The following is an 18,188-nucleotide window of genomic DNA, read 5'->3' as shown; positions in this document are numbered from 1 at the left end:
CATTATATCTATTATTTAATTACCATAACCAAGTCAAAGAACTGCTATTATTATTTGTTTTTTCAGGATTATTATTATTATTTTTCTATTATTATTATTGGGGGAAATATGGGGAGATAGTACAGTTACAATACAATTCCATGCAAGAGGATTAGAAGGACCCTGCTTGTGAGAGGTTACAATCTTGCACAATAATAATAATAATAATAATACCAGCTTACTGTATTACTAATAATAATATATAATATCCATTGATACGGAATTATTTTATCTATCTATTATTGTTGTTACTAATATTTTTATCTCTTTTTAACATGAGCCGAAATACTGGCTATACCGCTAGTATTAATATGTGAAATCCCTATCTATCTATCTATCTATCTATCTATCTATCTATCTATCTATCTATCTATCTATCTATCTATCTGTAGGACAGTGATATTTAAAATGTAAAAGGGAATTTTTCCTTTGTACTTATACTAGAAAAAAAAAAGTATCCTCTAGGGAGAATCCCGTCTATTCAGACGTAAAAAGTTTTGATGTCAGGCAACAGCTAAAAAGTGGATCAGGTTTCGTGAGTGTTTTTCTATATTTATCTCTGTGATTTAATGCTGGGCAGAGGGTTTAAATGGCATCAAGCAGTTGGTGTGAAGGGAAGAAGTGCAGTTGCTGTGTTGTTATTGAAGGGAAACACATCTTAACAGTTGAACACGATGGAACTCTTTGAAACCAGCCCTTACTTTTTCCCAGAACAAAGATTTTTTGACAATGAAAATTATTTTTCCACACGGCTCCCCACTTACGATCAGACTGGATTTCAAGATCGTGGCTCTATGGGTATTTGTGCTGATGGTGTTATACTGCAAGGCACGGGCATTGAAGAAAAGATGTCCCCCCATGCCAGCGTAGGCCAACAGGACCACTGTCCCGGGCAATGCCTACCATGGGCCTGCAAGATGTGCAAACGGAAGACAGTGTCTTTGGACAGAAGACGAGCAGCTACACTCAGGGAAAAACGCAGGTTGAAGAAAGTAAATGAAGCTTTTGAAGCCTTAAAAAGAAGCACTTTGTTAAACCCTAATCAGAGACTTCCTAAAGTTGAGATCTTGAGGAGTGCCATCCAGTACATAGAACGCCTGCAAGCTTTGCTGTCATCCCTTAACCAGCAAGAGAGGGACCAAAGAGATTTGCTCTACCTAGCTAATGGAGCTCAGCGTGGGGTAAGTATCACTGTTTATGTTAAATAAATTAAATAAATTATATAAATGTGATACTTTGCTTGTTCTCTATGAACAGATACATGTTAAGACACTGTACATCTAAATCAGTACCATATATTGAATAGATGTCAAAAAATACACTGTACATTTGGTAATAGAGATACCACCATTTCATTACTGACTGTATCTTAAAGGGTAAAAGATAAAAGTGTGCCAGTGTTCAAAGATGATGTACAGTGTTCAGTAAATGACAGTAACCAATCATTTTTTTACCTTTCATCTATATAGGCCAATCAGAACACTGTTAGATGAGCGATGACTGTTTGTTGTGAAATGCTCCTAGTGCATTGCTGTTTGCCTTGTCTAACAATTTCCTGTATGTATGACAAATCCTTAAGATATGGAATATTTCAAGTTTACATTTTTAGAATGAAATTTTTAGATTTTGAAAAAAAAGTATACATATGTAGGAAATCTGTATAATTGACAATATTCTTGGGAATTAATACAAAAATGTGGCATATTGATATAGTTTCATATATCAGCAAATATAATCATACTAAAGCTGCCCATACACCTGACGATTATCGTACGATAATCGTCAGGTAGCATTACGAGCATGCTAGAAAACCAGCCAAAAATTGTACAATTTTCGGCGGGTTGGTAGCGCGATCGCAAGACGAAAGCCGCACGGGCCGAGGTGCGCAAGCGCACACTGCCCGCTCGCTATTGCAATCATCTGCAAACCCTCCCCTCAGCGGGGAGGACTTGATCGCAAGTACGATCTGCCTGTCCAAGATGGGCAGGTCGTATGGACTTTTAATCACCTTACAACCATCGCACAACGAAAGTCGTGCGATGGTTGTAAGGTGCATGGCCACATTAAGAGATCCTTTCTCACCATTCAAGTAATTAAAGTAAGTCAGTTGTCTTTAGTAATAAAACCTGGTGTCTATTTTTACACAGGTTTAGTACATTTTGCAGTTAGGTGATCAGCTGTGACCATACCTAACAAACCTGATTGTATATTACATTGTGATTATCAAAATGAATAACAATTGAACATTCGTAGGGTGCTATTATCTAGCCTGACATGGACAAGCTTTACTTGTGATAATCAGGCCTCTAAAGGGTTAATAACAAAGAAAAAATGAACACTAGCAAGTATAAGAAGTACTAATTTAACACACTGACATTTTCTTGCAATGATTTGCTATTCTCAGTTTAAAAATGAATCATTTCTGCTCTGCATGATCACTCATCTACACACGAGGCAAATTAGGGAGAGGGTTTTAATAGGTCTATGAAACTCACAATTTGAGAAAGGACGGCAGATCTATTACCACTTGCCGTTCCTGGTGAGAGATCTGCTTATGTATGGACAACCTTATGCATTCTTATGCATTCATAGATTTTTTTTCCCTAAATGAGTCCTTTGCCTATTTAGTCAGAGAACAATATCTCAATCTATTTCTCCTTGCTGACCTTGACCAAGCCTGGATGTTAACAGCATAACAATGCAGTACACTAGTACAAGAAATTCATTAGCTTTGTTATGTATATGTCTGGGATCTTTACTTTTGAAAGCTAGTAGCCTGGGGGGATGGTGTAAAAGCAAATAGTGATTTTTTTAAAGATAATTTATTGTAATGCTCATTATGAAAACCTAGCTCTTGTAACAAAAACCCTATAACCCAAACTTGACACATATGCTTCTTCTGTTACCCTTTGCAGCACAAGTATACACAATTCCCAAATTACTGACTACCTAGGTTTTTTTTTTCCAGAAGTTACTTACCACCACACTAAAGGGGAACAATTCTGAAAATATTTACAGTAAGCATGAAATCTAATATGAGGAAACAAGTACTGTACATTAGCCTTAAGAAAGGCGCAGATACATTGGTACAATAAAGCTACTATGCTGTGCTCTTTGTTCTCCTATGGAGTGTCTACAATAACTGTTGTAGTACAGATAAAATATATAATGAGGACACTAGGTACTGTATATTAGCCTTAAAGTGACATTAAACTCAGGAATTAAACCTTAAAAATGCATTCACGTACCTTAACTATTAACAAAATGTATCGTATTTGTGTATCACTCATCTGTACATCCTCAAATCATCTCTGAATTAATGCTGACACTGTCCTTCCTTCTGGCTTCTTTTGTTCCCCATGGTCCCTGTGTGCGTGTGTTGTAAAGTAGCCACCGCTCCAAGCTCACTCCTGTGATGGACTACAATTTCAATATAAATTAGTAAACTAAATGTGGGATTGTAGTCCATCACAGGATTGATCTTGGATTGGTGGCTACTTTCCAACACACAGGGACCATGGGGAACAAATGTAGCCACCCTCCAGAAGGAAGGACAGTGTCAGCACCAATTCAGAGATGATTTGAGGATCTACAGCTGAGTGATACACAAATAAGTTAAAGTTTTGTTCATAGGTAAGTTACTTAAATACATTTTTAACATTTAACTCCTGAGTTTAGTGTCACTTTAAGAAAGGCACAGAACCGTTGCTGCAATAAATCTACTACCCACCTTGTTCACCTATGGAAGCCCTTTGAGTGTCTACAATACTGTTAACTGTTGCTGTAAACATGAAATATGAGGACACAAGTACTGTATATTAGCTTTAACAAAGATGCAGAAACATTGGTGCAATAAATCTACCATACTGTCCTCCTTGTTCACCTATGGAAGCCTTTTGAGTGTTTACAATACCTGTTGCTGTAAGCATGAAATATAAAATGAGAACATGGGTACTATCCGTTGCAGGGATAATTTTATTGTTAGGGAAAAGCAGAAACAAAACTTGACAGGCATTATGATGTATATTAAGGACCATTGATATAAAAATAAAAAAACAGAACGTGTTCAAGAGGAAAAAATAAGACGGTAAGAAACAAGGTAGTAAATATTTTTGGCATACATAGTCAACTAAATAGACATACGTAATAGACAGCTGAATTGTATGTAGATGATCTGAACTAAAGTTATACTTTAAAATGACATCCAATATATGGTGAACTATAAGTGTATCTAAAAAAAAAAAGAATCGAAATGTTCACTATAAATTATTTTTATTCTTTCGTTAATAAGACAGATGTGGTCTAATGGGATTTGCTTTAAGATGTTGCTGAACTGTTTAAAGACTGTGAAGACAACACATGGAGTGGATCCTGTCATTGGTGACAAGCGTGTCAAACGCATTACTGTCATTAGGTTGGGTTCTTGCCTTCTACATTTGTGCGGCACTTGAACTCCTTAGTATGTCAATGCTAGTAGGGCTTATGTGTGACCTCCTCACCTCCTGGACCAGCAAAGGTTATCTGGTCACTGGCTAGAGAATGAGTAGCTGATGACAGTGAACAGACAACATGTAGCAGCCTTGCTGTACCTAATCCTCAAGTGACTTTAGGCAATCAGCTTTGAATGGCTGTTATGTTCACTGTTCACGTATGTCAGTCTGTTACGTTGATAAAATCCGCCACGTGTAAACTAAATCAGCCAATTACTTTTGCTTTGTTTTAAAACAAACCTTTCTTTATTTAAACTGACCTACTGCAATAGATTATGGTAAAGCAAATCTGTCACACATGGAGTGTCGTTGGAGATCAGATTAAGACAACAATGAACTTACCTTTAGGCTTCAGCTTATATGAGAGCAGTGTGAATAGCAGACTTTTACAAAGCATTTGCAGAGCTGTTGGCAAACTTTGAAGCTTTTTTAAGAAAGGAACTCCTGGGATTAGCAAAATGAACCCTTGCAGTGGGGCTACCCAACACTGCAAGTGTCAATTGCTTGTTTTGGCCTAGGGCTGTATTAAAATAAATAAACTCACTTGATTCTTGATCCCACCTGGCTACTAGACTGGTCCCTGCAGCTTATTCTTCCCCGGGCTCCGGCATTATAAGCCCTGATGACATCATCACGTCTAATGCAGTCCATTCACCTGCATTAGACATGAGGACAATGAGTGACTTCACACAGCTGGAGCGGAGGGGGAGAGAGGTGAGCACCAGAGGACTGAGTATCAGGTGACAATATCTTCTCTAAACCAAAATGAGCAGTTAATCCTTGAACTGTGGGGGCAGCCCCACTGCAAGGGTTAATTTTGTTAATAGATGGAGTTTCTCTTGAAAGCACCCTTTAACTCCCATTTGGGAAAGTCAAACACAGATCTTAGTGGGAGTACTGGTTGTCCTTTTAAACAGCTAGCAGGCTTCAATAAGTTTCAGCGCAACTTGAAGCATGTTGAAAGAATGCAAAATGATAGAAATACAATACTTTGCTTGTTCTCTTGTTCTCTATGAACACATACCTGTTAAGACACACACACATATATATATCAGTACAATATGGCTTCACCACAAAAGGTAAACAATTATGGTGTGCCAGTGTGCGAAGATGATGTACAGTTTGCAGTCAGTGACAGTAACCAATCATATTTTACCTGTCATCAATATAAACTAGGGATGCACCGATACTAGAATAGTTATCGGTGCCTAAACTGAGTATTTGGGATGATCATCTTATGTCTGGTGGCAGCTTAACATTAGCCTGGGCAGTTATAGAGAAAACCTTCTAGCATGCCTTATTAGTGAAATGTTGTCTGTGCAAGTATTTTTTTGCAGATGATAGGTTCTTTTTAATGGAAATCTGCAATGAGGAACTATGGAGGCTGCCGCTAATGACTTCTTATGCTGACAATGCAAATATTATGGCTCTTATGCTGATCCAGGGTCTTCATTACTTTTTAAGTCACTGACCTGGAACCAGTATGCAAATAAGAGGTTCTGATGCTTTAATTTTCCTGAACTGCATCTACTGTAAGGTCTCACGGGCAGGGCCCTCCTAATCATCTTGTCTTGAATTGTATTGTAAATGTAATATATTCCTGATATTGTAAAGCGCTGCGCAAACTGTTGGTGCTATATAAATCCTGAACTATAATAATAATGTCTTTGAGTACTGAGGCTGGATACTTAAAGCGGAAGTAAACCGTTGTGTAAACAGCTTTTTTTGTTTTCATGTGACCGTTTGCATAGCATACATGCACCTTAGGGTACACGTACCTTACACATGTATGCTGCTCCAGACAGTGCTGCCATCTACACTGTCGACACTTCTGGGTTCTCGGATGATGATGTAACTCCTGTGCATGTGCACAGGAGTTAGATCCTTCACAACAGCCTTCCCATTCAGCACATCTTAGAGATGCTGGGAATGGTAATTTTTGGGGCAGAAGATAATTTGCATGTGCACATTCTGACAAAATTAGCATCCCAGCATTTTTGTACTTTACTGACTTTAGTTCCGCATTAGGCTGGCCACACATCTTTAGATTACTCTTGTTTATCACATTAAGCCCTGAAGGCTGAACAACAAAAAATCAATCAATTCCCCCATCTACGCTAAACAGCATGGATGGAGGAATCTCCCCTGCCAGCTATTGTATTAAGATGGCAGCAGCACCTGTGGCTGCCTGATTGGATGCAGTCACTGTTCATCCAACAATTTTCCACCAGAATCCTTCGAAAAAAGTCTATGGGGTCTATTCACTAATCTGCCGTAGGCAGCCGAGTGAAAGACCGACCTGAAGTGAAGTGAGCCGAACGCTGTTCGGCTATTCACTTCAGGCTGGTACGGCTGATTTCAGCCATATATATCGGCCATATATGCTCAGCATGTTCGGCCGACCCGAAGTGCAGGAGGAGTTCGACTCAGCCAATTCAACATCTGGATCGGCTAAGCCGAACCTCCGGCAGGCTACTCGCTGCTGTTCGGTCTATTCTTATAGATTCTTACAGAGGGACTGAGCAGAACAGAAAAATTGTTTAAAAAGTACAAAAAAATAAATAGAAAACGATTGTGCGGAGCTAGCAATGACGGCTAGCTCCTTCCAACAGTTTTCTATTGTCCGGCGTTTCTGCTGCCGTCAAAAATAAATTTAAAAAAACTCTCCCAGGCGCTCTGGGAGTCTCCCGATCCCGGCCGCCCAGGAGAGAAACTCTGATTTTAGCCGAAGGATTGGCCGAAGCTACGGCTAGATCCTTCGGCTGCTTCGTGAATAGATCCCTATGGAAAAATTTACCTTTGTCAAGACCCTTGGGCCTGTCTTGACAGTTGTCCAAACCAGGCCAACAGGGCCACCCTCCACTCGAATTTTGGATGAAATTCAAGCAATGTTCGGCCAGCTATACTTTGTAAAGCTGCAGCCTAAGTGTCTATAGTGTACAATATTAATACATTTGGGGCCGTGATAATTTGTTTTGTTGTGGTCCACATAAGATCTTTGAGGACTGCAACTCCCGGGCAGCTGGACAAAATGTCAGGGGGCAGTACTGAAAATGTCATTCACTTTCCACACTCTCCCTGTTGTGAATACAGAGATAATTGAGCCTATGGAAAGCAATTACCAGAGAAACAGATCTGTGCATGTGAGGTCTTTTTAGCATGTGGAAAAAAGAAGCCAGAAACAATTGTCTATGGATTGCATTGATTATAATAATCTTTGAGTATTTCTTGGGGTTTAGGCAACCTTTTTATTTTCATAATCTTTAATAAATATTTAATTACAGATTATTCATCTTAGATGAGCTATCTGGAAGTTACAGAATTAATTGTTTTGGAAAGCAGGAAAATCTGGATGCTGACTAATCTTTTAAGTAATCTTTCACTCATATTGGAGTGATGGGCATTTTGAGCTACCTAAATATATGCAGAGCATGTAGATGACACAAAAGCTAAGAATTATTTGGCTCCCCCATACTTCAAGAGTTAAATGTTCATTTTCGTCGAAAGCCAAGGGTAGGCAACCTTGGCACTCCAGCTACTGTAGAACGGCAAGTTTCAGGAGGCATTGCAAGTCTCTGACAGCCACAATCATGATCCCATGAGGCAGATGTATGATGGGATTTGTAGTTTTACCACAGCTGGAGTGGTCTACGCGAACATTAAAAAGTACTTTTAGTTGCCTTATCCCTCGTTCTCCTGGCAGCCAGCATTCTCCTTTTCCTTCCAAAGATGCAGATTATGAACAGGCCCCCTCGGCATCCTCACTTCCAATGTTGTACTGCTGCTCCTACTTTGTACATGATGATTTTAGAATGTGACCGACAGACAGCAAAGAACATTTACCCATGACCAGAAATCATATCTTAAAGTATATCAAAATCCATAACTTTCATTTTGGATAGAGGGTTAGGTTATAGGGTTTGTCAAAACTGTCATTTGTTTTGATGTCTATGTCCCATTGGGGAGATTTTCCCTTTTCTTCCTGTAGACATAACAAAAAATGAGAGGAAGCCTCTCTAAAGTTAGGGGGATGCCCTCTCAATTGTCACTGTAACGATTGTCCGCATTGGAAGATTTCCCCCTATCCCCCTATCGAGGACACAAACCGTAAAAAAATAAATAAATATCCAAAGTATATGTTGAGGCACTTACGGGTCTTGCAGCAAACATAAGTGAAAGCGTCTGAGTTTTTTTTTGTCAACATTACTAGTTGACAAAAAGACTACAAGACTAAGCTAACCATCAAAATGTCAACAATAAAACGCTGATGCTTTGATTTATCTCCGCTGCAAGACCCATAAAGGCCACTATATACTGTATATACTTTGGCTACCTCTGGGATTTTATGTATATGAGGCTTGATTCATGGAGCATAATACTCTGGATGAAGCAACTCACATACATCAGGGGTCCTTAGGAGAGCACCCTGGGAAGAATCCAAGGGTGTTTTTCACTAAGCTGCCGAAGGCAGCCGAGTGAATAAACTAGCCGAAGTGAACTGAGCCGAACGGTGTTCAGCTATTCACTTCAGCTCTGTATGACTGAGCTGAAGTGCAGAAGCTGTTCGAACCAGCCAATCTAACATCTGGATCGGCTGTGCTGAAGCTCCTGCAGTTCACTCCCTGCTGTTCGCCCCTATTCTCAAAGAGGCCAAACGGCAGTGAGTGAATAGGTAACCAGCAGAATAGGTAGTAGCTGCGGCAGTTCACTCGCTCCCGTTCACCCCTATTCTCATAGAGGCCGAACAGCAGTGAGTGAATAGGTAGCGACTAGCGAGCAGAATAAGAAAAATTTAAACAAAAGGGAAAAAAAAACTTACCAAACCATACCAGACCCTTTAGGTCTGGTAGGAAAGTTAGAAGGGATCCCAAATTAAAAATAAAGAAAAGGGTGTGGGGTCCCCCCCCCCCCAAAGTCATACCAGGCCCTTTAGGTCTGGTAGGAATTTTAAGAAGGAACCCAACCGCCAGAAATGGGGAAAAACATGGGGTCCCCCCTAAAATTCCCAACCTGACCCTTGATCTGAGCACAGGCCTGCCAGGCGCCCCCTCCCTGCCATACCAGGCTACATGGGAGGGTGCTTTTCCAGGGTCCTCCTGGAAAGGCACCTTGTCCCCATGCCGATGAGGACAAGGGCCTCTACCTCACAAGTCCTGGGGCATGGGTTGTGGGGGTCTGCGGGCAGGGGGGCTTATTTGCATCGGGGTACCCCCTTTAATATAGGGGCACCCAGATGTGCCCCCCCTTGAATGAATAAGGGGCACTTGTACCCCTACTCATTCACTAAAGGGTGACATAAAAATTAAAATAAACACACTGACGTAATCCAGGGTCAATCCTGACGTTCAGCGTTGTCCATGATGACAACTACCCGGTGGAATAATAAAATAAAAATAATAAATACATTTTAAAAACGACGCCCAGCGACCTATCCGCACATAACAAACTCCTGCCATAGAGTTACATTCCGAAAGATGCCGGAAATATGAACAATTGGGCGGCACCTGACAGTCTGCCTGCAGGTCTAGAACAAATAAAAACAAATGGGCGGAGCCAGCCGTAATGTCACGGCTGGCTCTGCCCAGTTGTCATTTAATGACAGCCCAGTGTCCTCAAATGTCCTGAGGACGCTGTGGCAGGGAGTAGCAGGGAATATGGTTGGCTTCGGCCGAACCTTCTTTCCACATAAGCTGTCACTTTGGCTCAGCCAAGCCAAGGCATATGTGTTCGGCTTGGCTGAGCCGCTCCGCTGCCTTCGACTGCTGTACGGGCTATCGTGAATAGCCCATACAGCAGCCCTTCGGTTCAACTGAACCAAAGGGCTCCAGCAGCCGTTGTGAGCCGAAAAATCAGCCGAGGCTAGATTGAAGCGAGGCTGGATCCTTCCGGAGGTAAGTGAATAACCCTCCAAATGTTTGGAAACACTAAAGGGTTCATTTACAAAAGTTGCTGTACTTGTCAGCACCATCTAGGGGTGGAACATTTATAGATGAACCCCAAAGTGAGCAATGCACCAATTATTTTTGATTCCAGAATTAAAAATGTATTAGTTCCTAATCGAAATGACACAAGATGTTACAGGCTATGCTATAGTTTTTTTATATTATTATTTTTATTCTTTATATGTTGTATTCTTGTTTGCAATCTTTTATCCCTAAGCCCTGATCTTGTCTCATCTTGATTAAGGACTAATACATTTAGATTTCTGCACTCTATAATAATTGGTGTGGTGCTCACTTTAGAAAAAAAAACTGACGGGTTTTCATCCCTCTACACTCTATCCAGGTACATTTTAATGGAACAAATGCAGTAATGTGAATACTGGCTGTAGGTTATAGCCCTGTGTATATCCTCACTGCTCTTTACACTAATCTGATTTAGTCCAATTTTAAGAAAAGTAAACCCCTTCCATAGCCGGCTTACTGACAAGTAACACTGTTTGAATCAACCTACCTTATGTATGTATTAAATTATTAACTAAGGTCAATCATTATTGGTATATCATTTTTCCCATTACTACAATTCCATTTACTCAGCCTGGTTGGATAAACCACATGTAAATTCAAGTGTGCGAGAACTTATGTTTTTCATTAGGCTTGCAGTAATTCCTGTATATTTGTTCAATTTCACAATATTATTTAAGGCAATGATCTACAATGTGGGAAGTGCCTAAAACTATTAACATGTCATTTGAATTAAAATGAAAGACAAACACTTGGCTTTATACTGCATAATAATTGATGGCTTTAAGCAGTTCCATCTTGTTTGTTAAATGTAATCATTTCATTTGATCAGCTGGAAGCTGATTGGAGCTATTTTATGTTCTCCCATTCTAGTTTCCATTGCTTAGGAATGATAATACATAGTTATGTCATGCACTACAGGCTGTAAAGACTTGTAAATGTAATATGAACATCTTTGTAAAGCTCTCCTAGCTGCCAAAATCATGTAATAATAGCATGCACTACTTAACAGTAACAGCTTGATATAGGGAAAAAATAAGTCTGTAATCTTTTTTCCCAGCAGTGAAAAGGAAATATGTCCTGAGAGAAACATGTAGGCTGCCATTGCTCTTACCTCTTTCTGAAAACAAGCATTGAGGTGGGTGTACAAAACCCTTTAGGCCACGGTGCCACAGTCCCAAATAGTCAATAGAGAATACATAGAAAATAAATGTGGATTTTAAGGTACCAAGTAAAAACTTGCCAACCAGAAATATAAAATCATATACATGTTATTTCTTCACATTTAGTTAAACGTGATTAAAGTACAATCTCTGCTCGATTCATAACACAACCTCCTTGAAACCACACAATTACTTTACAATATCATATATACAATACAAAAATTGGTATCTATTTCGTGTCACAGTAAGTGATCCAAGCCGATTGGCGCATTAGACAAAAGAAAGTGTTATTTCGAAAAAAGCATACAGGTAAGTATAATACATATAAGCATTACATTTTGTGTTCCGACAAAAATGAAAGCATGCTTACATGATCATGCAAAGTGGCAGAGCTACCATAATAAAATCATAAAATGCGCCACTTTTGTGGAGACTGAGTGGAGGAATCCAATTCCAACATTGTCAGGGCAACAATATTTGAAATTATCTTATTATAGTACTGTCAGTAACTATCCTACATACAGTATATATATAGATCTATATATAGATCTATATATAGATCTATATATAGATCTATATATAGATATATATATATAATGTAATCTCTGTAATCCAATCATGTGGAAGCAAAAATACTGCTTTATTTTTTATTTTCCAAGCACATGATTAGGTATTTTTTGTAAAGTGAATTTTCACCTCATTCACTAAGTTAAGCAAAGTGCTAATTAATTTGCAAAGTGAACACCCGTTAGCGAATCAACCCCAAATACCTCAATAAGTTCTTCCGAAAAACTGATCCAGAAAAAGTATATAGCCAGTAAAATCAGAGAGAAGTTGGAACTCCTGAGTCCTAATCTGCATACTTATTTTATTTTTCTCATCACAAGTTTCCTTTAACTATACTACAAAAATATTAAATTGGTCATGTACACCATAGGTTTGCCAATACTCTAGTTAAGCAATGCAACTTTGCAAAAAAATTATATTGTAAAAAAAATCATAGAATCTACATCCTAAAGATGCTTTTCTGTGTGATGAAGATACTGCTTAAATCAATAAACATGAACTTGCTTATCTCCCAAAAACATGTGTATTTCTGTTTAGCCACCTTTGTGATCTAGACACCCCTCCCAGACAGCAAAGCTGGATTTGTGACCTTACTTTTCTCCTTGGCCATTAAGCAATATAGCTTGCCCCATTGCCAACACTACCCTGCTGATTGGAGCAGACAGACACTAATGAGGCCATCTCTCGGCTCTCCCCTCTTGGTGAAAAATACTGTTTAATACATATATTAAATAGATAACATGATGTTCTTTTTAATACTGTCTTGAGTTTTATTTTTTATACTCACATTTCCATGACTTTGCTTATTGATGAATGGCATACAAGCTAGTTATAAAAGTATAAAGATGAATATAAATATACATACATACATGACAATGCCACAATATTGCTAGAATCCCCTTAGATGTATTCAGTGCTACTGCAGCCCTTGGTTGCCATAGTGGAGCTTAGTTGCCATAGTGGAGCTTCCCTCCTGAGTAAAATGTTGGGCTACACTTGTGTTCTGTGGTCCCAGTGTCCCACAAGTCCTACGAAATCATACATACACAAGAATATGAATGACTGATTCAGTGAATCAACCTTTTGCTTCAGCTAAGGACCAGTTAAAGTCACAATTTTATGTTATTATTTTCTATTCAAGGTATCTAGTGAATGTGGATCAAGTTCCTCATCTTGCAGCCCTGAGTGGAATGAGTCTGACTTCAGTGGAAGCCAAAGTGGTAAGAGCTTATAATTTATAATATTGATCTTGCCTTCACTGGCATGAAACATTTTTCTTAGTGACAGCTGGGCATTTACATTTGTGTGGTACATCTATATACGCCAGAAATAAACCAGTTATAGAGGCATAGAGTAGTTTAAAGAGAATACTTAAATAAAAATATATATACAGTGTGTATATATATATATATTTTAAGTACACTACATCACAGAAAGTGATGGGAAATCAAAATTTTTACATTTTTCCCAAAACAAAAAATTAGAGGGGAATCATTTTCACTTTGCGTCTCTGAGACATAGAAATTAAGGAAATCTCCACAACAAGACACGGAGAGCAAAAAAAAAGCAAAAAAAATGGACAGGGATTCTAACCCTTCTTGATGTTATCTACTCACTTTACTTCAGTTTACTACCTTTCAGTATATCAAACCTTAATGTAGTATTGGGCAAAGGATTGATTTTGAAAACCCAACATTTCTATCTTTTTAGCCTTCGGCTCAAGTTAACCAAATTACATGGTCTTTTGAAATCCAATAGCTGTCAGTCATCCCTGTGCAACACAGTGAAATGTGAATGTGGGCACACATTTGTGATGTGATCAATAAAGAAAAACTAATATGGATTGCTAATGAGGTTCCCACCTAATGAACACAGTCAGCTTGTCTGCTTTCTCGTTATGACCTTTGTAGTGCTTAAATGTAGAGAAATACAACCTATGGACTTATTTAACATGCTAAACACAGCTACATAGCAACCAATCAGACATTACCTACCATTCTGTGGAATTCACTAATGGATTTGTTCCAATCATGTGATAGATTCAGGTAGTCCTTAATAGTGGCCTGATGGGGAAGTTCCCCTTCTTTCCCATCAGGTCCCTTCTACTAGTCATTGACAGCAGGAAGTGGGCAGATTCCATATCCAATAGTAGGCTTTCTCTTGGCTAAGGAATCCACACACTGCCTGCTGTCAATAATCAGTGGGACCTACCTACTTACATAGTTAGTCCAATTGAAAACATTGACACAAGTCCATCAAGTTCATCTACTAGGTCCTCAGCTTCCCCATCGGGCTCTACCTACCCACTAGGCAGCCACTTCACCACTGTGTGAAAGCTGCAACAGCCATGGGAGTTGGTGAGCTGCTCTGAGGATGGAGTATTCGGTGCTTGCAACAAATCCATGTATCTGTTTCCAACAGGTACATAAATCTGCAGCAAGCACTGACATTTGTTGTGTGGATGCCTCACAGACTTCTAAAGAGTGTTAAAGACACTATTTATGAATTGCCCCAATTGTTCTCACTTCAGTAAACTGACATGTGTTGGCTAGCAAGGGAAATTAAGCAGACTGCTTCTGATATGCACCACTATTTTGTTAGTACCAGGAAGTTTCTCAAATCCACCATTTTCAAAAAGCCTGCCTAAGAAATTAAATTGGTAATACAGGAAGCAAAAAAAGAGGAAGGTACATAGCATAGGCTTGGTGTAGTACATTCTCAGTGACCTTTTTAGGTGGTCTGCATAAATATGACCGCAGAGAAGTCTAGTGAATAGACTATATTACTTTGCCCATTCAGGACAAAGTGACAGGTTCTCTTGTAAGAACAACCCCTCACCCTCTGATACTCACCCTACCTGCATTCCCCGCTGCTCAATTCTTGTACCAGTCCTGGAAAGTGTAAGCTTTTTGTCAGATGGTGTTAGAGCTAACACAGGGTTAACTTCCTCCTCCTCCATCCTATCATATGATGTTGGCCCTAGCACTGCATCCTGAGAAAAGGTCAGATGCTTCTTCCTACCCAGAGACTCCAGGTATTCACTGAGGGCTCCAACAGAACAACTGAGCAGCTAGGAAATGTAGCAAAGTTAAATATAAGCAGGTGAGGGATGCTTTTACCGGTTGACCTGTCATTTTGCCCCAAATAGCAGAGTAAGAGGTAAACTGAGTGGATTTTAACACTTTTTGGTACATTATGCGCCCTTTAGCCTAGTTGATTAAACATACATCTGAGAGAAAAACTGTCATTAAAACTTTAGGTATAAAGAAGGATCCTGAAATGCATCTAAACACAGTAGTACTTTCTACCTTTCAAAAATTTCCTATTACTACCCATAAAAAGCAACAAAAACTATACACGCAACACCACCTAAAACATTCTCTAAAAATGTTCCCAATTCAACAACCACTTTCTAATCTCTCAAAAAACATTCTCTTTATTAATAGGAAAGAAAAGTTAAAACTAATATCATAAAGTTTTTAAAAAGAACTATATGTGTAAATAATTGAGAATTTATGGACTTTATATTTATGCACAGAAAATCTGAACAGATTTGCATGAAGTGTAAATGAATTGTTTTTCCAGCAAAGGTCAAAAATCTGTACTTTATGTTAATGGATTAAATAAGAACAGAAATCCCTTCAGGCCCTCAGATTCTGCATTACAAATGATATGCACTGTTTAAAAAAATCACATGCCCCCAATAAATGGTTTGTGAAGGTTATGTTAGCAGTAATATACACTAATGCAGAGTGCCAGCCAAAGAACAAAAGACCATTAAAGTTTTAGCTGTGTGTTCAAGCAATGTGACTTCACAAAGAAAACATGTGGAGTCTTAAAGGGTCACATTCAGTGCATGAAAACTGTATTTTTCCAAATGACAGCTACAGATTACAATTCATAATAATAATCTTTTTAATTAATTTACTAACCGTACAATCTTTTTCTGTATGTTATATATTTTTTTATTGTCAAAGTAAACAAACTTGCATAATGTGTTCCTATAGTTTGGAATACATAGCTACATAAAAAATTTCATACAAAAATGTAATTTGTTTGCTCTTAGGGTTGAAGTTGGGTGAAATACAGTAAAGGGAAATTAATACAAATATTCAATCATTTTTTTTTTGCACTTGTCAATGACCGGATGTCTGAAATGAACACAGGTTTACTTAATTACTCCTCAGTTCATTTTACACGAAAGTAAATCAGGTCCATTACAGTTGCATGTACAGTTAGGATTTTTCAATCAAATTTATTTCATTTTATATTTTTTGTACAATTTATTTTAAAAAATCTTAATTTTACAAATTAGCAGATGCTTGCATTCAGGCTCACTCTCAGAATAAAATTGTGAATATTTTGTCTAAAAAGAACAGTGAAGGAGGGGGATAGGTCACTCCTACATTTCATTAAGGTATATACATTTGAGCTATAGAGCTCTGTAAACAGTAGTCTTTTTGTTAACAGGAAAGCTAAAAATAGGTTCACATGTCATAAAACACTAGCATTCCTCCTGTTGGCCAAACATATATTTTACTATTGTATTTTTAAGTCATATACATAATAAATATCACACAATAAAATGTATAAAACAAACAATATACATTTCCTTTAAATGGGCTTTAAAGGTTTATACTGTACTTGTAGGGTTTTTTTTTTTTTTTTTTTAATTATTTTCTCAATTAAAAAATAAAAAAGGGATTTCTAAAATACGTTTAGTAACTTCAAGCGCTACACTAAAAACATAATGGATATCCTAGCTTGTACCACATTGTTAAACATTGTTTAAAAAATGCAAAAGTGTTAGACGTGTCCTTTGTAATATGTGCAAATAACACCAAAATCAGATGAACCACACTCAGGAGATCCCTTTGTTTATGGTTTCTGCCCATGTAGCTCTGCCCGTATGTGAGACTTTGTAAAACTATTAAATGTACATAACTTCAGAATTGGAGATTTTCTTATTATTTTGCAAAGAATTTGATAGGCAGGATACTTTTATTTTGTCTTCTGTGGCATAAGGCAGCATTATAAAATCAAATTAGTTTTGTCATTTTTTTCTAATCATTCAAGATCAAGGTCATTCACTGTAAACATGCCACCTTTATAAGCACTGGATGAATGTACAAAGCAGATGTTGCCCATCACAGCCAGATTACCCTGTGTCTACTGCACACTGAAATTAATGTAAACTCTAGTGTGGCCCAGTTAGAATTTCATAAAAGTTCAGCCTAGTTAGAATTCCATTAAAAAAATATGAATTACCATGAGGTTTCTATTACAGATAAGTAGAGGTAAAATGATGTTTAGACAAAGATGTAGTGTTCTAGTGATATGCGTCCACTGAATGCATGTTTCCTGTCTTTTTGGCATCCTAATTCCTTCTGTTTCCTCCTGCAGAAAATCTTCTAAGTGATGATTCCTCAGAACAACGTGACATGAGTTCTTTGTCTTCGATTGTTGACAGCATCACATCTGGAGAGGTGTCAATAAACTTTTCTGAACAGCATATTGGAAACTAAGCACATCTTCAAGATGTTGTTTGTGGACCTTCCTGTATGCTACTAGCACACTGGAAGTAACATATTATGGACCGATTCTTGTAGCACTGTTGTCTCATAAAATGACTTAGAAAACGAAATCTCCTATCAATGACGCCATCAAAGTTTGGTGGTACAGGGTATTAAGTGACATAGGAGGTATTTGGAGATATATAGGTTATTGTATTTAAACCTAGATCATCTCAAAAAGTTTTGTCCAACCTGGTCTTTAAGGTAAAAATATATATAATATATAAGCTTGTTTCTACTATTCATAAAGCGAGAGACAGAGGAACACACACCACTGGCTAATGTCTAATGCATTTTGTTGTCAATTTCTAGTTAAGTTTCTCTTCTAAGCTGAATGATCTAAACAGGAGTGATAATAAATCAAGCAATGTGAAGATATTTTAAGAGTTGCAC

At 38.1% G+C, this 18,188-nt stretch overlaps 1 protein-coding gene across 1 annotated transcript; it reads left to right on the top strand.

Annotated features, from left to right (window-relative positions):
* Nucleotides 1-713: 713 nt before the first annotated feature.
* Nucleotides 714-17,747, top strand: MYOG (myogenin). Its single transcript, XM_018557286.1, has 3 exons — nucleotides 714-1,220; nucleotides 13,364-13,442; nucleotides 17,626-17,747. The coding sequence occupies exons 1-3, from the start codon at nucleotides 714-716 to the stop codon at nucleotides 17,745-17,747; spliced, it is 708 nt and encodes a 235-aa protein (XP_018412788.1).
* Nucleotides 17,748-18,188: the final 441 nt, after the last annotated feature.

This window comes from Nanorana parkeri, unplaced genomic scaffold (assembly GCF_000935625.1).
Source record: "Nanorana parkeri isolate BGI_ZX_2015 unplaced genomic scaffold, ASM93562v1 scaffold278, whole genome shotgun sequence".
NCBI lineage: Eukaryota > Metazoa > Chordata > Amphibia > Anura > Dicroglossidae > Nanorana > Nanorana parkeri.
This window is presented reverse-complemented; position numbering and strand designations above follow the sequence as displayed.